The 24,597-nt window shown below is 36.5% G+C and overlaps 1 protein-coding gene across 2 annotated transcripts in view; it reads right to left on the bottom strand.

Annotated features, from left to right (window-relative positions):
• Positions 1 to 24,304, bottom strand: part of SMAD4 (SMAD family member 4) — a 48,025-nt gene extending 23,721 nt beyond the window's left edge. For both annotated transcript variants that reach the window (XR_012503289.1, XM_074355225.1), the window contains exons 1-7: positions 23,931 to 24,304; positions 9,583 to 9,962; positions 8,534 to 8,708; positions 8,069 to 8,098; positions 3,482 to 3,694; positions 370 to 489; positions 159 to 275 (exon numbers count right to left, since the gene is read on the bottom strand). Coding sequence is in view for 1 of the 2 variants with exons in the window: in XM_074355225.1 (XP_074211326.1) it covers positions 159 to 275; positions 370 to 489; positions 3,482 to 3,694; positions 8,069 to 8,098; positions 8,534 to 8,708; positions 9,583 to 9,831 (904 nt within the window). In the remaining variant the exon portion in view is untranslated. The remainder of the gene's footprint in view (positions 1 to 158; positions 276 to 369; positions 490 to 3,481; positions 3,695 to 8,068; positions 8,099 to 8,533; positions 8,709 to 9,582; positions 9,963 to 23,930) is intronic.
• Positions 24,305 to 24,597: the final 293 nt, after the last annotated feature.

The following is a 24,597-nucleotide window of genomic DNA, read 5'->3' as shown; positions in this document are numbered from 1 at the left end:
AAAATAAATACCGCTTATAAAAAATACTGAAAAATACTAATCATTTAATGAAACTAAACAGCAAGATGAATAAAAGATGTAAAACCATTTTCTAAAAAACAGAAAGAAAACAAAGTTCTCAAAAAGAAAAGGCCCTTACAACAAAAACAAGAGCTTACAGTAATGTCCGGGATGGGGCGGCATAGGCGGGTGGTGCTGAAGATGGCCGTTTTGGTGGTGAGGCAAATTAGGTGTGTATGGTGCAGTCCTACTTCCAGTCCAGGTGGTAGTGCTGTCTAAAAATTAAGGCCCACATGGATTAATTTGCTTTTATAAAGTCTGCCTATTTTTTCTCAACTACATAAAAGATTTTAAAAAGCATGTACATACTATGATGGTAAGTAGCTGGCTGACCAGTAAATCCATTCTGCTGCTGTCCTGGCTGAGGCCCTGAAGCTATCTGCAACAATCCTTCACTATGGCTGCCTGCCAGTATACTGGCAGGCTGACCTAGAGGAACAAGAAGACATTAATATGGTACATTTACAGATGCAATCCTATGGTTTTATACAGTAAATGAAGGATCAACTATATCTGATAGTCACAGTTATAAAGATGGGCAAAAAATGCAATTCACCCATGGCCTATCAAATTTAAAAACCCTAAAGTCATCTATAAAGGCAAGCCTTAACTTAAAGAAGTTCAAAATTATTCTATCTTTCAGTAATATCAAGATAAATTTAGTGGCCCATTTCTTCACAAATATTCTTCAAATGCCAGCAAAACCCCACTATATGTCTAGCCTATCATAATAACTTCTTCAGAAGCACATTCACCCCTGGCCAGTCTATCCAGCTCTATCTACCTTCTGACTAGGACTTCGAAGTCCAGGCTCAAGAAAATGTTGAAAACTGGAAAGTTCATTATTATCAGCACTGGTACTGGCAATGGAAAAATGCTAAGGTTCGATAAAAGAAAAGCAGAGCCGGCAAATATTTTAAATGGAATGTGATGAGTCAGATGAGAAAGTTAAAAAAAAAGGTAAGCCCTACTGTCCAATCAACACAGCATCTACTAGTTAAAACAAAAACAAAAACAAAAAAACTAACAGTCAACTTTGAAATTTTTTCACGTACTTTTAAAAATCAAGAATTGCCTCTAAGAACACTACCATACTCCTGGATTTACAGGAAATCAGTTGCCCTCTCTGTATGTAACACACTAGGAGAATTATTCTATTCAAAACCATTGTTTAAGGCTTTTGTGTGTGTGAAAAAAGCTTAACTTAAAATCTTAACACGCAAGTATTAATTAAGTCAATTGCTTATCTCATTTGGAAAGCACTGAAATTTCATAATTGTTATTTGTCACTGGCATCACCTCAATCTTTTCTTATCTGAGTGAGAGTATAATCAGAAGAGAATAAATGACACCATTGCTCAGATATGCAATGAACAGCTCAAAGTATCAAGGAAAAGGAACATTTTCCTCCTCTTTGCAAATTACATTTCCTTAAGGCTAAGATTATAAAATTAAAAGCTAAAGAAACTATTTCAATACTCCTCAAATTATTTAAAGATGATGTTTTCAGCAACCTCCCTTTCTACTCATCTTCCCCTCACCAAATTTTTCCAGGTTATCTTTATAAAGGTTAATACATTTTCACTCTTGCTTTTAACTGTACATCTAAATGCTCTCAGCTATCTTACAAAAATTATCACTATACGGGAAAAATTAAATGATCTAAACTTACTACAGATATTTAGAAAGAAATCCTAAAGATATTCAGGTACCAAATGAACATAAAACCCACTGCAGCTATCTGTACTGAATAGTTCCATTACATAATTCCAAGTACATAAAATGGAATTAAACAACACAACTAAATCAGCTTATGTAAAATAGTCTTCCAATCCCCCTATTTTCATCCAATTTCTTTTCTTTCTTCTAATTTTATCAATGTGTTTTTTGAGATCTAAGACAATAGTCTGCAACAAATTCTAAAACCTGCAGTAATCACTACTTATTGTGAAAATATATCCAAAAAACACCAAGACAAAATTATCTTCATTTCATTTATATCACTTTTTCTGGTGTCCAACAGGATTTGGCCTCAGGGAACAGAACAGTTAACATGAAGTCACTTTAGCAAGCATCAACAAAGGCATTCAAATTCAATCTCCAGATAGTATCAACGGAGGTAAGCACAGCTAACCCATGCTCGAGTGGCTGTAAAGTACCCTTTCTCCCCCCCTACCTACTGTTTGACACCTATATCCAAACTGGTAAACAAAGAGCGGACAGATAATAGATGTACTAAGTGGTCAGGGGTCCAGGTTCTAAAGTATGTGTTTAACCTACATGACCCACTTAGAACATGCTGTCTATGGTGAGACTATCATTTCATGTAGCAAATCCAAAAGATACTGTTTGAAGAAGTAAAATGAATCAAAGGGGGGACATCTGATATACTTTATTTGAAAACTCAATTATAGAAATCAGTCTTCCATTTATTCCAAAGATCAAATTTCTATGTTGAATCTCACCTGATATTAAAGTAAATAAAATAATGTTTCCTTTGGTATCAGCTAACAAAGTATCAGTCCAGATCTATCAACAATCTACTGCTGATGTGGGGTTAGATATACAATCTTCTTAGCAAATAGATGCAAATAACACCACACATACAAGACCCTGCTCTGTGACTTAAAAAAAAAAAAAAAGCTACTCCACTTGAGTAGCTGCAAACTGTCTAACCTTTGGTGACTGAAAATAAATGGCAGTATTAATAAAACCAGGTCATTACTGTCTTGATCAGGCCAAGAAAAGCTGAGCCTACTAGCCCTCTGCCTCCATGACATAACAGAGAAGGTGGGTACCTCTATAATGGGAGGAGTCTTTTGAAAATAGACTTCTTGTTAGGGGGGAAAAAAGTTAGATATGTAGAATGCAGCTTTATTTCAAAACTGACCAAAATACTTAATATCAATCTTGAGGGTTACATGTTATAAACACGTTTGTCAAGAACCCTTTCTCTAAGTTTGCACAATGGAAGACTGAGATGTAAAGTGATATTCCGCCAGATAAAGCAAAAGAAAAACGCTGATTGAAAGAAAGCTTGCAATTCCATTAGCATAGATTTTTATAAACAACTTGGTTCAAAGCTACTTGTTGGCTACTTAAATATTTCCCTAAAATGTATCTAGAAAGCTCAAGAGGCTTCTTACTTCTGCATATAATAAAGTACAAACTAGACCATTAATTTAAATCATTACTTAAATTCCAACTTACTATACATCAACATAAGGACATTTAAATAAATTACAATCATCGTTTTTTTCCAGGACAACCCAAAAATCCATCTAATACTTGTTTACCTATAAAGATACCATAGTACTTTTAATTTTCACTTACTTGGAGGTTTCCTCCAAATGACCACTTACAAAATATTCAATAGTTAGGAAAATTCACTTTGCTGGCTACATCTGACTCTAAAACTCACTTGTGGAAGCCACAGGAATGTTGGGAAAGTTGGTGGTGCTGGTAGCATTAGACTCCGATGGAGCTAACAAAGCTGGGGTGCTGTATGTCTCCGTCGATGCACGATTACTTGGTGGATGCTGGATGGTTTGAATTGAATGCCCTTCAGTGGATAATGATGGCTGTCCCTCAAAGTCATGAACATATTCATCCTTCACCAACATACTTGGTGGAGCTATACAGAAAAGTAAACATATTTTAAAATCTTATTAAGCTTCTATTCCCAGGGGAAAAAAAACCTTGTAAGTAACGTAACAACACCTAAAATCAACTGTAGTGTAAATAACCCTAACTCAGAATTTTCTCATACGGTTTTAAAAGTATACTACTTTATCAACAAAAGCTATTTATTCAGAGGTAGTGGCATCAGATAAATCTGATTGACTCCTTGAAATCTGAAGGTAAACTATATTCCAACAACTTACAGCAATGGTCCTGAAGAGGTATTCCTTAGTTTCTTGATTAACCTAAAAAGTAATTATTACCTCAAATACATAACATGAAGTAAACAAAAATCAAATGGCTGGGGAAAATATTTATCCAGCTAAGAAGCCCAAACTGAGACTGAGTAGTTAGTTTTTCTTTCTGCTACTCTCACAGTGTAGAAATGAGTGGGATCTGACAGCTTTCTAATTCCAGGATCTAGAATTACTGTTAAGTAACATATTCTTTGAAAGTGAAATATACTGACTGTCCCCTAAAGGATCAGAATGAGACAGAAAAATCCTAAATGGTAAATCAAACTGAAATTTTCTTCTAGAAACCCAAGCCAAATAATGATGTTTGATAAACATGTAGTGTGAAAAAACTCAATATCATCTTGCACCTATGTGGTTACACTTTAATAAGCAAAGACAATCTCTAGCTGATATAACATTACACCTTTCCTTGAACAAACTAAGGAATAGTTAGCTTTGTTGTGAGGAAAAAAAGAAAACTGAAACTGCATTTATAATATCAATGGTTCTCTACCCAGAACCTCCCCATTTCTTCTTAGGCTACAGTTTTGGGGTTTGTTTTTTATCTTTAGCAAACAACCCATAATTAATAGCCCATAAAAGCATATTCTCTTTTCCACTAAGAAGGAGCATACAATGCTCCTTATATTTCCCTATGTCAATCTTTGAAAAAAAATCTAATACACATAATTACCAATTAGCTACATTTTTTTTAAATTAAACTGAGAATATTTCAAAGAGGTAAAAATAATCTATTGCTCAGATTTCTATGTACAATCTCTTAAAGGGCTTTCCAAGCACAGAAACTAATTAAGACACTGATATTCTTAAGACCCATAAAGTCCACTCTAAAGAGTTTCCCTCTAGAAAAATCTATGGAAACAAAAAATAACCAAAAGGAGCTTAACATATCATTATGTATTAGTTAAAAAACTGGATCTAACCACTCATCACTAATGCTGGCAAAATTATAAAAATACAAAGAAAACAATCATTTGGGATATAAGTGGTATGACTGTATTTATTCAACTTTTATATGTAAAAGTTATACTCTTCAACAAAGTTCTGTGATTTTCTGCATACAGATTCTGACATCTCTATTTAACTCCTGGAAATTTTAGGGTTTTTTGTTGTTTATAGTGACTGGGATCTTTTCACCAAGATATTGTATTGCTAATACATAAGGAGAAAGTTACTGATTTGAGGATATAGCTGGTCAACCTGACACTCACTGTTTCTGCTTTTCAGCTGAACTTTCGGTTTAATGCGCAATCACAACTGAATTCTGCTTTTAAAGAGTTATACCTCATGACTTCTTCTTGCCTAATATGTTGGCTAAACCTTCCCAAATGTAAGTTTGGGATTCTACCAGTCTACAGGTTTCTTTAATCAAATAACTTAAAACATATGTTTCTTAAATAAAACTGAGTTATCAACAAGGACAGATGTCTGCAATACATTTTTGCCAAGAGGAAAAAAGTAGGTTACAAAACACTATTGTACGCTATGATCATATGCATGTTTAAAAAATTACATACTGTAGATAAAAAAGGTCCAGAATAGTGCACAGTATGCTTTTTGTGTAAGAAAGGAGGGAAATAATATATGTATTTTTGCATAAAGACCCTGGAAGGAAACACCAGAAACTAATAAAAGTGATTACCTGAAGTAGGGGGGAATGGGGGCAGGGGTGGGAGAACTTCTTTTCACTGTATACCTTTTTATAGTATTTTGATTTATGGACCATGTTTTGCCTATTCAAAAAAATAAAATTAAAAAGAAACATATAGTATATATTTTTAAAGTCCAGAAAACAGACACCAAATTATTATGTATTTCTCTTTATGGACTAGCATTCAACAAATTAATTAACTGAAAACATATTTATTGAGCACCTATGTTCCAGGTACTGTTCTAGCACTTGGGATACATCAGCAAACAAAAGATCACTGCCCTCATGGAGCTTACAGTCTTTGATGATATTTTTCTATTGTTTAAATATCAAATAGTGAGCACATGTTCATCCAGCTCCTCTTAACTGTCTCTTCTTGGGCAAGTTCCTTGACCTCTCCAGGCACCAGTCTCTACATCTGATAAAATGTGGACAATGCCACCTACCAAGTAAGAGTATGATGAGAATGATGACACAATATCTGTAAATCATTTAGCTCAGTACCTGACAAAAAATGAGTACTTAGAATGTGTTAGCTATTATGGTTTAACCACGTTTTTAGAGTGGTCATATATGTATACAGTGACTGTAAAATGTTCTATGAGAAGTAAAGAACGCACAGGGGACAGAAAAGCTGAAGACACTGAGCTCATCCTAGGTCTCTGCTGTTTATCACCACCAGTTAGCAGGTCACAGTTTGTCTGATGGTACTGTCACTGTCTTATTTACCTTTTCTTTCCTCCACTAGACTGTGAGCTCCCTAGAGTAGAAAAAACACACCTCATTTAACCTATCATCCCTGGAACCCAACACAGTACCAGGCAATACATGCTCATTAAATATTTGTTTAAATGAACACTCAAGCCAATGTGGCCACGAAAAGTTTCATAAAAGAGATGAGACAGGCTGGAAATGATTATCACCAAGAACCCAACTCAAAAGTGAAGGAATTATCCCATTTTCTTAACTTTTAGCTGCTTGGCCTTATATTATTTCTTTGTCCAAATCTAGAAAGATCTGTGAGAAACACCTGTTGTTTTCTGAGGAAAGAAGCCACTGAAGCCAGCCTTTACATAAGCACCACTAGGGGGCTCCATAAGGCTGAACACAGCCCTAGAGCAGTTGAAAAAGAGGCTATGGATTCACACACGCCCATCCTAGCAGGTACTCAAAACAGCAGTATTTTAGGATGAGCAGTGTAAAGAGTCTTCAGAATTGGATCCCCTCACAACCACCCCCGCCCAGGGAGATTCTGATATAGTTATCGCTACAGTCTCTCAATCCCTAACATTAACGGAGCTAAATGCTTTCATTCTCCAAAAACATAGCTGGAGAATGGTGAAGATCTGAAGGGTGTTCACTTTCAGAGAAAAGAGGTGACATGATATCAATGTGCGTGTGGTGAAGAGACTGGGCTTTTACCCAATCAATCAACGATCCCCTTCCTAGACCACCACAACGGCTTCCAACCCATTGTTCTCAGAAACCTACTAACCCTTAACAAGTTCCAAAAGGCACTAATCTTCCTCTATTATCACTGACATGGAGGAGAAGTGGAGAATAAAAGCAAGTAGACTTTCATGCTTTTCCTAAATTTTAAGGTCAGATGATATCTCTAACCCGTCTAAGATTCTGCCACAGAAGAGGTGCTAAGCCACTGATTTCTTTCCAGAACAAAGGCACACCTTTCTAAGATGATACTGACTAATTAGTTCTTACAGAAATTTTAGTTCATTAACACGTTCTAAGAAACAGAGTTCAAGTTTTAACAGATCTTTGTTCTCAAATATTACACAGAAAAACAAAACATAAAACACCCCACCAGTTGTTTAATTTCCCCACCTCAAAATACCTTCTCCTTTTGGATTAAAACATCTGTGAAAGGCGTAAACTTTAAAGTAGCGTGTTTTATTTATTCAAAATGTATTAAGACTGAAAAAATTAATACAGTGTGCAGTTTTAAGTCACTAATAAAATCATCATTCATTAAAATAAATTAGGCTGAAATGAAAATATTAGAATATTGGTGTTTTTAAACATTGTTACACCTGATTCTAAAATATCAAATATTATAGGTTATTTATACTCATTTAAATTGGCTCTCTGAGATTTTCTTCCAAAATAGCCAGTTTTTACCAATTCAAAAATTCTTCTTCCTTTGTATGTTTTATATTCCCCTATCATATTTTTTAGACTACTTTCAGCTATAAATAACAGTTCGAATCCAAAGAGCCAACAGCCTATTTAAATCCAGTCTCAAATCTACATGCCAAAAAAAAAAAAAAAAAAAATCTACATTTCCAAAGCAGTAAGTTCTTTTCTTGTAAATGTTACCAGCACCCACACAAACTAGTTCTAGGTCAATAAAAAAAATACAGGATATAAGGAGAGAGAAGATTACAAGAAACAGATTACCTACCATTACTCTGCAGTGTTAATCCTGAGAGATCTTAAATTTTTAAAGGGGAAAAGAAAATGAAACATTAATCATTAATGTGAAAATAATTTCCATTACATTTAAAATTACAGAATGTAAATTTAAACCACAGATTCAAAACTTCATGAACCATTTCAATTCAAGAATACTAATATAAATGCTAGCTGACAATACATAAACTAAGTATTCAATTTTGTAATGCTTTCCATCTTATTTTTCAAAATGTTCTAAATGGGCAAAATACCAACTATGAATACTTAGTTTTAGCAGTCAAAATACAAGTTTGTTCTGAATTCAAATTTAAATATTTATATTTCATTAAAAATGTCTTGAATCTTTAACCTTAGTTGAAATCCTGGACTAACTCCAAATTACTAACTTAGAAAAATTAAAACACTGTTGAGATCTTTTCCCTTTGTTCTAAGCATAAAAGCAAAGTCTACTTACCAATTCCAGGTGACACAACTCGTTCATAGTGATACGGATTCACACAGACACTATCACATTTTAAGTCAAATGCATACTGACAATATTTAACATGTTTTAATTCGTTTTTGTGAAGATCAGGCCACCTCCAAAGACGGGCATAGATCACATGGGGAAATCCTTTCCGACCAGCCACCTAGGAAAAATAAATGACCATTTACTGAGCATCAGTTATGCACCACATGCTATACAAGGCACTTCATATGTTCTCATTTACTCTTTATAATCCTACAAAGTCAATGTTATAATTCCCATTTCATAAACAAGAAAACTAAAGCTCAAAATAACATTTGATCATAGTCACATAGCAGTGAACTTAGGTATGATTTCAAGGCTTATGCTAAGATTTTAAAAATGCAAAAAAAGTATGAATATGATGTGGAAACCATGACTAAACTCTAAACAAAAAAATTTTCAATCTAACATAAGCTTTCTTTATGTTTCTTTACATACATTAAACACAGGAGAGGTATTGCATAGTTCTATATGAAAAATCTCATCAGTGAAAATGAAAGGTAAAGAAAATTTGTAAATATAAGCTTTTAATTCCTTAAGTTTTAAAAATATGCTTGAATGCTTCTACAGTTTTTCATATAAAAGGACCAAACATACAATATCAGATTTCTAAGTTATAAAAGGACCAAGTATAATTCAGTTTTTAAAATGTGCATATAACACCAAAAAAAAAAAAAAAAAGGCTACAGGGATGAAAACTAAAGTGCTAAAGATGTGGGTTTTCTTCTGCTTTTTTTTTAATTCTTATTTTCCAGTTTTTCTACACTGAACTTTTTTCTTAGTCGAAACATTTAAAAATTTTTAAGACATATCTCTATTATGTAGAAGATCTATTCTTCAATATATTGCCATATGTGTACTGGCAAAGGATGTACTACAGTATCTAAAGCAATGGAGCAAGCATTCAATTTCCAATAGTAACTTAAGAGCAAACAAAAACTTTAAAAAATCAGCCACAACAGAAGATACAGAAAAAACTCTAGTATAAGACTAACCTGAAGCCTTCCATCCAATGTTCTCTGTATGGTAACACATTTGCTAGGGTGAGCTCCATTTGTAGTTATAGCTGTTATTAAAGAATCCAATTCATCTTTTTTCTCCTTCAGCTTCTTTACCAAACTTTCAATTGCTCTTTTTGCAAATGTTTCACTCTCTCCACCTTGTCTATGGCACATCAAACTATGTACAATGCTCAGACAGGCATCATTACTTGTTGGTGTGTTCGTAATAGACATATTGTCCATTTGTTACAAGTAATTTCTTTTAAATCAAATATGTCTCCAATTTCCAGAGCAATTTTGATCCTTTGGACGCAGTGAAAAACAACAGCTAACGTTGCAAGGAAAATTGTTAGACATGTGGTATTCAGGATAACCTAAAAGAAATGAGACACAGATATTAGAACACATTTCACAAAGTAGATTCAATTACTTGGGAAAAGACAGAATTGCTCCAGTTAAGTCATAGACTCAATGCACATAATTAAAATGTGGTGCTTAGGATTTTAAATGACTTGATTAAAATGTTGCTGTTTTTGACATTGCAAAAATATTAACGTTAGGCTTTCTGATTTTTATAGGACATGTTCAATCAAGTCTTATTGGCTGTACTAGTCAACCTAAAGTAAAATCTTAACAGGACGTTCCAAAAGGATTTCTTATAAAGACCAGCACCTTACAATACTCTTGATTAACAACTAGTTAAATGTAAAAGTCTATCACTATTACACATGAAAAATTCACCATTAACTGGTGCCAAATGCTGTTTATCAGTTAACACCCAACTTTGTTAAAAGAGACCACTGACAATGATTGTCACTGAAAATAATCTTTAAATGGGCAAATGATTCTAATACTCCTTTCTCTGATGAATGGCCAACAAGCATATGAAAGATGCTCAATGTGTCAGTCATTACTGAACTGCAAATCAAAACTATAAGAAGATACCACTTCACACTCACTAGGCTGGATAAATTAAAAGGATAGATGATAAGTACTGGCGAGAAAATGGAGAAAATGGAACCCTCAAACACTGCTGGTAGGACTGCAAAACGGTACAGTCACTCTGGAAAGTAGTCTGACAGTTCCTAAAAATGTTAAACAGAATTCCCACATAACCCAGCAATTTCACTTTTAGCAATTCCATCCAAGATTACCAAAAACCTATGTCCACACAAAAACATGTACATAAATGTTCATAGCAGTATCATTCATAATAGCTAAAAAGTAAATACAATCCAAATGCCCATCAACTGATGAATGCATAAATGAGTACGAGAACAATGTAATATTATTCAGTCATAAAAAGGAATGAAGTGCTGATACATGTAACATAGTAAGTGAAAGAAGTCAGTCACAGAAGGCCACATGTTGTATAATCCCATTTATATGAAATATCCAGAACAGGCAAATCACCAAAACAAAACAAAAAGTAGATTAGCGGTTGCCAGAGGCTGGCAGTTGGGGTTCAGGGGATGAAGGATGACTGCTAATGGGTATGGAGTTTCTCTGGGGGATAATGAAAATGTTCTAAAATTGGTATCAGTGATGGTTGCACAACTTTTTCACTATAGTGAAAACCATCGAATCATACATTTTAAAAGGATGAATCTTATAGTATGTGAATTATATATATATATATAAAGTTATTTAAAAAAAATAGACCACTGAATTCCTCAAAAGATTTTACCCATAAAAGCAAAAGGGTAAGTTATTTTCAAAAGAAAGTAAAACACAGAAAATGAGTATTAACTAAAAATCCATTAAATATTTATAACACATACTAACTTACCTAACCTCAGGATCCCACATTGAATAAGAAAAGGCCATGAGCCTAAGTATAAATGAGATACAGTGGGAGCTGAGGCTGTACTTCTTATGCTGGGTTGTTTTTCATTTGCTGACATTGCATTCCACGCTTATTTTGCTTTTATTTTTTCTATTTACTTGAATCTTTAAAAATCTATCCCCTACCACCAAATAGATAAAACTAACTCATCAATCTCTACCAAAACCTGTTCCTCTTCTGATGACCTTTACTTGTACAGCTTTAACGCCACTCGATTACCAAGCGCTGGAAACTTTGGTAAAGCATCCCAGACCTGCCTCCCTCACTGACTACCCCTACATCCTCTCACAAAGTTACATGATTCTTCACTTTAGTCATTTCTGCCAGTTTCTATCCCACCTGACACTGTGGTAGTTTTGGGCCTCCCCTGAATTTACATCACTTGGTATTTAATACGTGCCCCCCTCTATTGTTATCTGTTTTATATAAATGCCTGTCTCCTCAACCAATTATAAGCCCCAGGCAGAGGAAAAGGCAGTTTTTCTTACACAGTTGAATTCTTAGCCACTTACTCACAGTCAATAAATACATGCTAAAGGTACAGTTCCAGAAGATTATCTGCCTGGTAGGTTTTAGAGTTAGGTATTAATTAGAGTCCCAATTCTCATACTAAGTAATTGGACAAATTAAGTTAGTTAAAATCTCTTTGAGCCTGAATTAAAAGGACAGTATATAGATCTCAAAGTTGAAAATCTATATAAAATGCCTAGCACATGTTTAGTGAAAGCAGCTACTGTCTGAAAGCTAAAATGTTTATTTTAATTGTTCTAAAAGGAGATTTTCCTAAAACATACTATGCACTTTTCTGCATTTTCTCCTATTAAAATTTGTCAAAGAAAACTTAATAGGTCAGGAACAGAAGTAAATCACTCACCCAGGACTCACAACACAAAGGCATACAGGAGCTAGGCAAATTACATAAATGAATAAAATGTGCCAGATGTAAAGAAAAGAACTGAGCAGTACACGTGCATGTCCATCTAAAGTGAACAGCTGCTACACACTTCCAGCAAAAGTGGCATCTGAGCTGCCACACCTTCAATGCTCACTTGACTTGTATGTTAAAAATAAGTACTGGCAACTTATTTGTGGGGAAAGGGGAGGAAGGAGGAAGGAGAAAGAAAACACTGTGTATGCCAAACCAAACACATCTTCAACTCAAATCTGGCCCAAGAAAATCTCTAGTCTGAAATCTCAGAATGCCAACCTCACATTAATTCTCATTTCTAGACTTTGAAAACTTTCAGGGATAGGAACTGAACTTGTCCTATTCATCATTATATGCCCAATTCCTAGGACACATAGGTGCTTCTTACTGTCGAATGAATACACTTCTCCATGTCTCTCAGATTCATGCTCAGGCTACTTATTCTGCCTAAAATACCCAGTCCCATTTTATCCACTTGATAAAGTCATAGCCATCCTTCAAAGCACAGCTTAAACGTCTCAATTTCTCCAAGAGTTTCCCCTAATACACTGTCTTCTCTCCCCACAATCCTGAAGAATTACTTCCCTGGTGTCTTTACTGTGTGTTACTTGACCCCTCCCTCAAATTAAAAACACACCCCAACTACGACCCAACTCATTATATTATAGTTATTTAATTATGCATTTGTTTCACACCCTGTTGTCACAAAGTTAGAAATTCCAGAAAATAGCAATACTTTTTCATCTTAGAAATTCCCAGTACCATGCACAGTTCCTAACACATCAGGCAAATGTCTGTGGGTGAACTAAAGATTTTTTATTGTGTCATTTCCCTGCAACAAATTTTGAAGAATGCAAATAGTTATGCTGTTGTACTCATTTTCCAGTATTACATTCCAAAAGATTACCAATTTATAATGTAATTAAAGTGTTTGAGTGTAACTATTTCATCACAATCTCACTGTCAGATGTTACCATCTCTAAAATTTAGGCTATTTTTGGCCTTCATGGTATCTCAGAAACTGTTTTAATTGCACATTTCTTTGAAAACTAGCAAAAATGTCCTTGCTTTCTCAAACAGCTTTCTCGTGTTTTTGTCTTTGTTGTATTCCTAAGACCACAAGGGCCTGAAACATAATTGAGAAGTTCCTTGTATAAAAAATAATACCAGCAAGGGTATATAGATGTTTTTCTACATTAAATAGCTCTGGATTATATTTTTTTAAAGAGTGGTATGGAATGACAGTAGACAGGGGCACTGGAGTGGTATAAATAAAATTATATATTCTAATCAAAGCTCTATTAGCATGACTGGGCAAGTTAACATCTCTTTCAATTCTCTCTTCTATAAGATGGAAAAACTATCTGCTTTGCCAAGTTTATAGACGGGCTATGGTAATCAAATGCAACAGTGTACATAAAAGCAATCCGGGAACCATAAACTGGCCAACTCAACAAACACTGTGTCTGCTATGAGCAAAGCACTACAGATACAAAACCAAGGAGCACATAATCAGAAAGTGGGTCTCAACTCTACTGAGAACATCCAATTTTTATAACAGTTTATATCACCCCAGCAGCTATCCTGAAACAAAGTTCTAACTTACTTACATAATATTTTTAAAATTTAACAATGCCCTAATTATAAGGGAGAAACATATTAGTATATAATGAAGTGTGTATTTCAATAAAAATGCTCAGGCAACAAAATTATGAAGTAGACTAAAGAGGACAGATGCTACCACTTATATGTAAAATCACTATAAATATGACAGCTACAAATTCAGACCTTTCCAGACAGGTGTGCTGTTTTGGTACAATGGCACTGCAGTTGGTGACATGATTTTTCAAAACAGTTAACTCTTGATAAAGTACCAAACAAAACAACTTCAATTAAGAAACTGAAGAGAAACTTAACTCCCACAAATTGAGTACATATTAAGGTGGAGTTAGGGTCTAGGCTAACTGTTTTCCTCCTACATGAAATTCTGGGGCATTTCAAAGTGTTGTAGGAGGCAAAAAATTCTTCACAGTCTCTCACTCTGCAGGATGGCAACCCTGGCCCCCATCCACCAAAGCTCCTCCCACTAACTTCCACATCTCTTAAAAAGCAGTACTCACTCCATTGAGAACCACTGATCTAGAAGATCCAAACATGATTATACTAAGTAACAGATGCCTAAAAGAGGTAGGTATTAAAGCGATTTGGAAATAAGAAAGCACGGAAAGTCAACAGGTAAACTAAGTCTCAGCACGGTGTATCTCAGTCAGGCTAGCCTAGCCGATGTCACAGTGACAACCAAACCCCAAAACATCAGCAGCTTAAAACAAAGGCTTGTTTTCTGTATAAACTATATGTGAACGACAGATGTATGCCCGTAACAGCAAGGTCCATCACTGCTCTCTGTCCTCTCAGGGATTAGGTTAATAAAGGATCCATCTCTATATATGTCCTTAAATGGGGGGGCTAGGGGAAATAGGACAACTTGTGCACTGTCTCCTAAAGGCTGACTAACTCTCCTGCTCATACTGGACCAGTCAAGTCACATGGTCATGCCAGTAGTTCTCAACCAAGGCAACATTGTCCCTCCAGGACACTGGGCAATATCTAGAGACATTTCTGATTGCCACAAATGGAATGGGGAGGCAGAAGGCAAAGAACTACTGGGCATCCAGTGAGTAAAGGCCAGGGCTGCTACTAAACGCCCTGCCATGCACAGGACAGCCCTCCACAACAAAAATGTATCCAGCCCAAAATGTCAACAGTGAGGAAGCTGAGAAACCCAGGACCATGTCTAATGTCATGGTGAGGGAGGAAGACAGAGAAGTACAATATTACCATGCGCCAGAAGAGAGCCCTCAGAATACTGGTGGAACAGTACTAATAACTACCACATGTGAATAAGAATTTGCCAGGCTGAAGGAAAATCATAGGAAAAAGCAGAGGGATAAGAGTGCAGATGTTTTGTCTAGAGCAGATTTGTGGTAGGAAAGAGGGGGAAGAATAACAGTATTAGATTTTCATTAGGAAAAAAACCTACAGTGAGAGCATGTAGAATAGCTTTGCAAAGGGGAACAGAAAACTAGTTAGGAGACAGTTCTCAGAAGAGTGGTAGGGCCTAGATTAGGGGCATGGGTAATGGAAACAAAAGGGGAACCAATGAGATACTTCTAGGTAGAACAGACTAGATTTTTCACTCAACTAATTATAGTTAAAAAAAAAAGAGAGAGCTAGTCAAAAGGTGATCCATTTCCTAGATAGGTTAAATGAATGATGAAGAAAGAATAAAAGATTTAAAAGAGTTAGTCAAGTAACAAATTCAGCTTTAAATATTCTGACTTTGAAGAGCTCACTGGAGAAGTTAAGCCTACCTGAAAAGTCTCTAACATACTGGTATTAGATAAAGTCATTATAATAGAACCATCCCACACTGACAAGGTAATGGGAGGCAGGAAGTCAGGAAAAGGGACAGAGGTTTGACGGGGAGGGTACAGCTCAGTGGTAAAGTGCATGCTTAGCATGCACAACGTCCTTGGTTCAATCCCCAGTACTGCCATTAAAGAACAAACAAGCAAATCTAATGCCCTCCCCAAAAAAAAACCAAAAAGGGACAGACATTCGTTCTTGTATCTACCTATTTTATGGTTTGTCTCTAGCCCTGCTATTAAACATAAGCTGTCACCTGATGTTGACCATAGGTTTAAAAGCAACACCATGGACTACAAAGCCAGATAACCAAGATAATTAAAGCACTCTCTAAAATTAAAAAGGCTGAGTGTTGGCCTGAGAGGCTGTCATGAAAATTCATAAATTTAGTTAATGAATGTTGACTTTTTTTAATTTCTCAGATGTCTGTTTACTTTTGGATTACTGACTATGTTATGTATGTGAAACAAACAGAAGTGTATTTTCTAGAAGTTATAGATATATGGGACTATTTGAGAAAGTGCTGAAGTTTAACAAGATGAAAAAAAAAAAAAGCCTGGACTGGTGAAGTATCACTAGGAAGCAATTCGAAGCATAGGCTTACAAGCGGGGGGTTGGGGGGGGTGCAGGTTTAGCTCAACTGCCTGTAGCACATGTTACAGCCTAGATTCTAAACAGAGGAACATGTGAGAGCTGAGGTTTGTCAGACTGAGGGCAGCTGGAGTAGAACCTTCATGCGCACATAGGATTATATGCACAGGTATTAATGATTATAAAGATCTGAAATGGAAATAATACAAAGCAACAAAAAGAACGTTCTTGTGATAACTTTTAAAATGAACTACAAGGAACAAATCTGAAGATATGCTTCCTGTTTACCCATAGGGCTTAGATTTAAATGTCATATTGGTTCACTAGTTTCACCCTACATAATCTTATTTAAAAATTAACATTTCTCTGAATTAATAAATTAAAGGTTGTTAAAAGAAGAATCAACAAAGTTCTCTAGCTGACATGTTTTTTTTTTTTTTGTCTGCCAGCATGTATCTTCCCTTCTATAACAGTACGCTGATTTTCCAAGGAGACTCTCCTCATCCGGGGAGGTGGGACAATCCCATTCCTGACTAACCAGAGCCACCTCCTAGCTACACTGGCTGTTTCAAAGATGGGAGAGGACTCAAGTAAGGCTAGTAACAAAGCACCAGGACTTCTGTTGGAACTACAGAGGGAAAAAAAAAAAAGTGGATTTGAAGCTAGGAGTAGTTAGTCTGGAGCTTACCTGAGAATTAAACTAACATAAAGGAAAGCAAACCCAAGAGAGAATCCCATGATACTGGCTGCTTGTGACCCTGGATCCAGCACTCTGAGGCCAGCTCTTGATTCCAAACCCAGCCAATGAATTCCCTTTGTACTTGACTGCTACATGTTTCCCAGTATAAAATAACTGAACAAAAACTGAGTTAATAACATTCTCAAAAATAGCAGCAATATAATACAAACCACACAAACAACAGAACCAATCAGTAATCTTGTCAATAATAAAGATAATGAGTTACTTTAAAATAGCAGTTGTCAAACTCTCTGGTCTCTCATTCACTTATATACATTCTTAATTACTGAGAATTCCAAATAGCCTTCGTTTATGTGAGTGACATCTATTAACATTTTATCATATTACAAACTAAAATAAACAAATGCTTATTCTATTAAATTAATTTAATAATAAACCCATTACATATTAATGTGTTTTATGAAAAATAACTTATTTTCTAAAACAAAAAGTCAGTATTCAGAGCAACAGTTTTCCATTTTTGCAAATTTCTTTAATGTCCAGCTTATGAGAAGATAGTTAGATTCTCATGTTAGCTTCTGCATTCAGTCTGTTGTGATATGTTGTTTCGGTTAAAGTATATGAAGAAAATATGCTTCATGAAGGTAAGTAATTGGAAAAGAGAGGAATATTTTAATGATCTTTTAAAATAATGATGGATAGTTACCTTTTATTCAACACCAAAATGCAACAAATGGCAATTCTTAAAGATTAGTTTCAATGTGCAATCTGAAACCATATCAATGAACTTCTTGGCTCTATATTAAAATCCATTGGTCCATATTGTACTTTGAATGGATCTCCTACACATGCACGATTGGCTCACTGAGTTATACAGATCTTCCAAATGTTGACACATTTCTTGAATATATATATGTATATACATACATACATATATATATAAAAATCACATTCCAAAATATCATCACCAATCTCATCAGAAAAATCTTTTAAGTATTAGGAAGCTGGCAAGCCCTTGGTGGCAGATACAAGTTTTCCAAAAATCTAATTTTCACTTGAAAGATCAGATTTTATCATTGGCAGCAAATAGTTATCACACTGAATATTAAGAAGACATGCAGTAGAGGGTAAAAATTAAAATTAAAACTTTTTACTGCTACCAGACGTAGAAAACAAACCTATGGTTACCAAAGGGGAAAGATGGGAAGTGATAAATTAGAAGTTCAGGATTAACATATACACATTGCTATATATAAAAAAGATAAACAATAAGGACCTACTGTATAGCACAGGGAACTATATTCAATATCCTATAATCACCTATAATGAGAAAGAATATATATATAAAAAAATGTACTGAATCACTACGTTGTACACCACAAACTAACACAACATTGTAAATCAACTATACTTCAATGAAAAACAAAACGAACAGGAAAAAAAACCTTTTTACTGCTTCACCAAGGATATTCTTAAGTGAAACTGGCATTTTTTTCAAATGCTTAATGTGTGTTTGGCTATAAAGATTAATACAGTTTAGTGCCACTGCCCTGATACATGCTAAGGTGCCAGCGGTTTACCCACCTGTTTTCTCACCGTTAGTGCAAACGTCAACACAGTAAAAGGGCACATGGCTCAGTTTTATTATGAGAATAATTTTGATTTTGTGAACCCCTAGATGATAAAGGTTGTGGGGACCTCCAGGAGTCTGTGGACCACAGTTTGGAAAACACTGTTTTAAAACAATGTAAAGAGGGGAGAATTTTAATAACTGATAACTAAAAAATGCATTTCATGAAACTCTCTAAATGAAGGAGACTATCACATCATCTACCTTACTCTTTCAAAAGGGGCTGTATCAGAATTCCCCCTGCAGGTTAGCCCAGCCCTACTAAATATATTTTGAGTGGGGCCCTACCTTTAAAAAGCACTCTAGGGGTCTGAGGGGCTGTCAGCTTTACAAAGCACTGATAGTCTATGCTAGTCTACACATTTCACCTTACAAATTACCGGAAAGATAGTAAAACAAACTGCAGTGTCACAAATATACAAAACTAATTAAAAAGACTAATTACATGGAAGTTATGTCATTTTTCTTACTATTAGCCAGCTGCTTAATTTCAACATCTATATACATAAAACACATTTAAAATTTTTCCTTCAACTAGTTTTGGTAGGAGATATTTACGACATAAATGCACCTAACGTGTTTATGTACAGTAATTCCTGGTTTATTTCATCCCATTAAGCACTACTTCCAGTCATCCGTTCACCAGATGATTCAATTATTACAATGACTGGCCATCTACTGATATCAAATGCTCCAGAATTCACTAGTAAATATCACTGATAAATAATCTTAATTCAGTCCTACATTTAGAAATACACTTTGACTTAAAAAAAGACTTAAACTACATACATTCATCTACATTAAGATACAGAAATCATATCTCTCTACATACCAAATATTCAGTAGAAGTCTTTTTTTTAAACCATAAATAAGATTTGCATTCTAAACATGCAGATTGGGGGTTGATGAATTTTAAGTAAATTATTCCAGTGAACCAATGATTGCAAAATAAAGCTTGTACTATATCAAAACAAATGAAGCACTATGGATAAGCATACTAAAATATTCAAAGCCTTTTTTTTTTTTTTTTTTTTTAAATGATACAGAATCCCACGACTCCTCCCCTCCATTCTTACCCTCAATCTGTGTTTTGGAAAAGGACTTTGTTTTTGTGTTTTGTTTTTTTTTTAAATAGCTCTTCCAGAGATGGAGATGCAACTACTCTTAGACTAGGACTTGTGTACTACTTCAGTTAATATAAATGGAGACTGAACATGCCCCACTGGATAATCTCTAAAGAACTGCTAATTAGTTGGTCTCACAGTGTATAAGTTAACCTCTGACAGTAAAAGCTAAATCAATGCAGCTCCCATCTTAGGAACCAGTGAAGTGACCAGTTAACTGGTGCCTGGAAAATGTTATGGTTTCCAAGCAGATTGAACCCCTCTACAAAGACCAAATTCCCACTGGGAGTTTCGATGCAAATTTCAGCACCTAAACCAAGTCATTAGTCTTTAAAAGAAGCCCAAGTAAGCGTTTTAGAATACATTAAAATATCAACTTCCTATTTAGGATGGCAATTCACATACTAACTTCTCATGGGAGAATATAGTTTCTTAAAACTGGTTACCAGACAGCTCAAATGAATTGAAAAGTGAAGAAGAGGTTCAAATAAGGGAGCGTAAGAGAGAAACACTTGGGGGGACAGACTTGGAAGCAAAACAAATGTGGCAATACCTTCAATGAACCCATTAAGTCAGATGTGAGATAATTACACTGTGCATGTGTATACCACAGAATGTAAAGCTGACACAAGTGAAACAGCTTAAAAAAAAAAGTTAGAGGACGTCAATAGCTCAACCTGACTCTGATCTGGCTGCATCCCAGGCCAACTGAGTCACAATTTCTGCAGGTGGGATCCAGCCATCAGTATTTTGTAAAGCTCCTCAGGAGCTTTCAAAGCGCGGCCAAGGTTGAGAACCACTGCCCTCAACCTTGGGAGTAAAAAAAGCAATAAAAAGATGAACCCCAAACAGTCATAAGTTTTCCAAACTGCAAACAATTCTCATTTAAAATGAAAATAATAAAGTATAATCCTTAAGTTTAAAGGTATTTATAATTATCAAAACTTTAAATTAAGATGTAAAAACAGACACTCTTTACAATCAGTCTCTAGTAGCTATCTATCTGATCTATGACATAATTTGCAATAGTAAATAACCAAGACTTAAATTATAAGATTCTGACCACCTATCATCTTAGTTTATATAGGTAAGCACTACCCTAGTTTTTAATCTACTCTCATGGTTAAAAGAGATTTTCCTGGATGCCAATTACACCACGTGATAGTGTCAAGGTGACATAACCTAAAATATCTTGTTCCTGAGAAACTGAAATTTAGCCACATTTCCTATCACCAAAATTACACACTTTAGGAGAAGAAAAAAAATCCAAAAATTCTAAATCTGACTCACTATTAAGCATATATTTTGGCATATTATGATACAAAGAGTAGCATACTAAAAGTCGCTCAAATGAATACTATCTAGACATACTTGTCAACTGTTTGAATTTCTCTTTTTAAAACAACCAAATCTTTATCAACTGTGGAGCAAAAATCCCAAAATTTGATAATTTGATGAAATGGTTATGCTGATCTAACTAACTCCTTTAACTTTAGTGTAGAAAATAATGAAATCAATGAAACCATTTTAGTCAGTTTTATATGCGATTGTCACCTCAAAATCACCTTTAATCACCATTTAAGCAAAACAAAAATTTCTGCCTAACTACACAACCTTCTAGGAAAAAAAAAAAAAAGGAAATCCAAATATGTACAATGAGCAATAAAATGGCTAGCAAGATGTTTAAAGAACCATTCACTCTAAAATGACTGAATAAAATATGAAAAAAAAAAAGGTACAAGCTAGAGGGGGACAACACAGGACTGAAATAAGTGAAGTTTAAACAGAAAAAAAATAATGTATGTTGTCACCAAAATAGACAAAATTTTAGGCAAGACTAAATATGCATTTTAAATGTAATGAGGCAGATCCTATAGGGTTAACTGCCCCTAGCAGAGGCCTCAGCAATTCACAGCTCAATTAGAACAGTGTCTAATGATGTTACTTTAACACCGGCTCAATCAGAAAAAACAGCTTCCAAGCCAGAGAGTTGGAGTGTGACCGGCAGCATAAATTAGTTTAACACTTGCTCTTTAATTGGGGGGGGGGGGGGGTCTGAAGAGGAATGTAGAAAAATGAATTCACACACAAATGGTGAAATGTAGCTTAAGAAAGTAAAGCATAGGTTTTTAGAAATAAGATTTGCTGCTTCCTAATATAAGCAGAATTGCTTCTAACAGCAAAGCCATCAGAAAAGGTCAAAGATCCATACTTACTCCTAAAAATTTCAATAACTTTCTCAGCACAAGTTTTCATTAAATCTGAAACCGATTTGCAGTTTTTCTAAGCTCAAGATGTACAACAGGGAATTTAGCTAAGCACAGAAGTTTCTACTTTGGTACTCCCACTTCAAAAAAAAAAAAAAATTTAGATGCAATACCTCTTTAAAGCAACCTCACCCAAAAACCTGGAAAGCAAAGAAAAAGCCACTTCTATTAATTGACTCACAAAAATGTTGTATCAATTTTCTCTAGAAAGGCTCTTAGTTTTAATTCCAACAACTTAAACCTACATAAATCATCATCACCCTTAGACCTAAAGATACTCCAAATTTTAAATACTTGGCCTACCTGTATTACATTTGTTCTGTAACAAATCCATTTTAGAAAACAAAATCATGACATTATGGAAGAAACATTAATAAAAAAGTCATTTTTAACATGTTTATTACATCAATCATTTACATTTGAAATGTCATGTCCTAAAATATCAGAACTTTCCAAAAGAGAAAATAAATCCTCAGCAGAAAAAGAAAAGTTACACATTATAGAACGTCCCATGCTATATTTCAGCTGAAATAAATTTCGTCTACGTACAACATGGCAAAGACGATTTATGAAAACTGCAATAAAAATCATTCAAATGCAATGTTCTAAATCTAATTACTTCGTAAAAGTACGAGTTTCTGTACTTTCTATTAGGGCAGTTTCTTCCAGAAAAAAGTACTGCGCCTATTTTTTACATATCGGAATAATCAAACTGCTGCTGAGACTAAAAGGATGTTAATTCCTGCAAAAGTTAAAAATTAGCCAAGACAACATGCTTTTAGAAAGTTAAGTCAGACTAATTAAAATGATTCCCCATTATCTTATATTTATTATCCCTAAATAACAGGCAGTTTCATCTTAAAAGATGGTACAAAAACTAAAGGCATTAAGAAACTAAATTCAAAATAAACTATTTAGAAATAAGTAAACACATATTTTTATTTTACTGAGGTTTTCAGGGGAAAATAACTATCAATTTTCAACAGGGTTTTTTAAACATCTCTATACCGTCCTCCTCAAAAAAAAAAAAAAAAAACAAGCCTTTCATATTAACTAAACACACCCATTTCTTTGAAAATCTTTTAAAATTTGGCCTAAGAAATTATAACAGCAGTTTGGGGCATGTGATGGAGCCACCGCCCTACACCAATTTCACGCTCAGTACTTGTAGTCCTAGCAGTAAGATAAACTGCATTTTATTTTTTATTAGGAGCGCGGGGGACGGGTGTCAATTAGGTGCTAAGAATGTTTCCTGCATACCGCCATCACCCACAATACTCAAAAAGTAAGTAAACAAATCAAAGCGAGAAACAAACTGTAATGACACAACTAGGAAGACAAAATAAGAGACAAAGAAAAACAAAAACTTGCTTGAAACAAGGAATTAAGACAAACCATTTACAACTTTCATTTAGACCTAAGGCAATACGCTCCAGCAGACCCGACACGCTCAGCTGGGAGGGACAGTGAAACTACTCAAAGAACAACAAAGAGGAGCGGCGGCCGCGGCAGAAGTCCCTGTCCGAGTTTAACTTGATTTTGCAACAAACTACGAGGGGAGTTCTAGGCCGGAGGACCCACCCGGAGCCCGAGGGACGCGGGGCACCGCGGCTCGGTCTGACCCGCGCCGAAGCAGCCGGCCCGGCCGGGCCCCGCAGACGGCCGCGCTCACTCTATGGGCCGCGCCGCCGGGCTCCCGCGCGCTCCCCGCCGCCGCCGCCGCCGCCGCCGCCGCCGCCGCCGCCGCCGGGAGCCCGCCCCGGGGCGGGGAAGCTGCGGGCGGGGTGCGCGGGCCCGGCCGGGTGAAGGGGAGGGGACATGGCGCGTTACCTGGGCTCGGGCGACGGCGAGAGGCGTCCGCTCTCCCGCCGCGGCTCGTCCGCGGGGGCGCCGGGCCCGTCACTCCCCCGGCGGCCCGGAGCGTTCCTCGGCCCACGCCCCGAGGCGTCCGGGCCAGGCCGCCCCTCCTCGGGGCCGAGCCGCTGCCCGTGCGGGCCGGGCCGCCTCGCGCTCCCGGGCCGCCCCGCGGTAGGGGGCCTCTCTCGCGGGGCGCCCGGCTCTCCTCGCCGGCTCCCGCCCCCTTGGCGGCCGCGGAGCCGAGGGAAGGGCGGGCAGGGCCTCCCAAGGAGAGCGGGCAGGCGCGAACGCGGGTTCCGCCACCCAAGCCGCTCCGTTACCGCAGCGGCGACGACGACCAGGGCCGTGTTGTTGCTGCCAACTTGTCGAAAGGACACTGAGCATGCGCGCGCGGAGACCACATCCGGGTAATTTCAGGGTTTGGCCCTTTTTCGCCCGCAGCTTTCCTTTCTCTCGGCTGCCCCCGCCTCCCGCCCGAGCGATGGGAGGGTCGCTCTGCGCAGGCGCCCGCGGGGCAGTACACTCGGCGGGGAGTCGGGCGTCCCGGCCTGGTCCCGGGCTCTGGCGGAGGACGCTGCCCACAAGGGTGGGGAAAAGGCTGTTTAGAGGGAGTGGTCATCAGACAAATGGGCATCCCTTT

The sequence above is a fragment of the Camelus bactrianus genome, chromosome 30 (assembly GCF_048773025.1).
Source record: "Camelus bactrianus isolate YW-2024 breed Bactrian camel chromosome 30, ASM4877302v1, whole genome shotgun sequence".
In the NCBI taxonomy this organism is placed as follows: Eukaryota; Metazoa; Chordata; class Mammalia; order Artiodactyla; family Camelidae; genus Camelus; species Camelus bactrianus.
The sequence above is the reverse complement of the archived record's forward strand: the minus strand, read 5'-3'. Positions and strand labels throughout refer to the sequence as shown.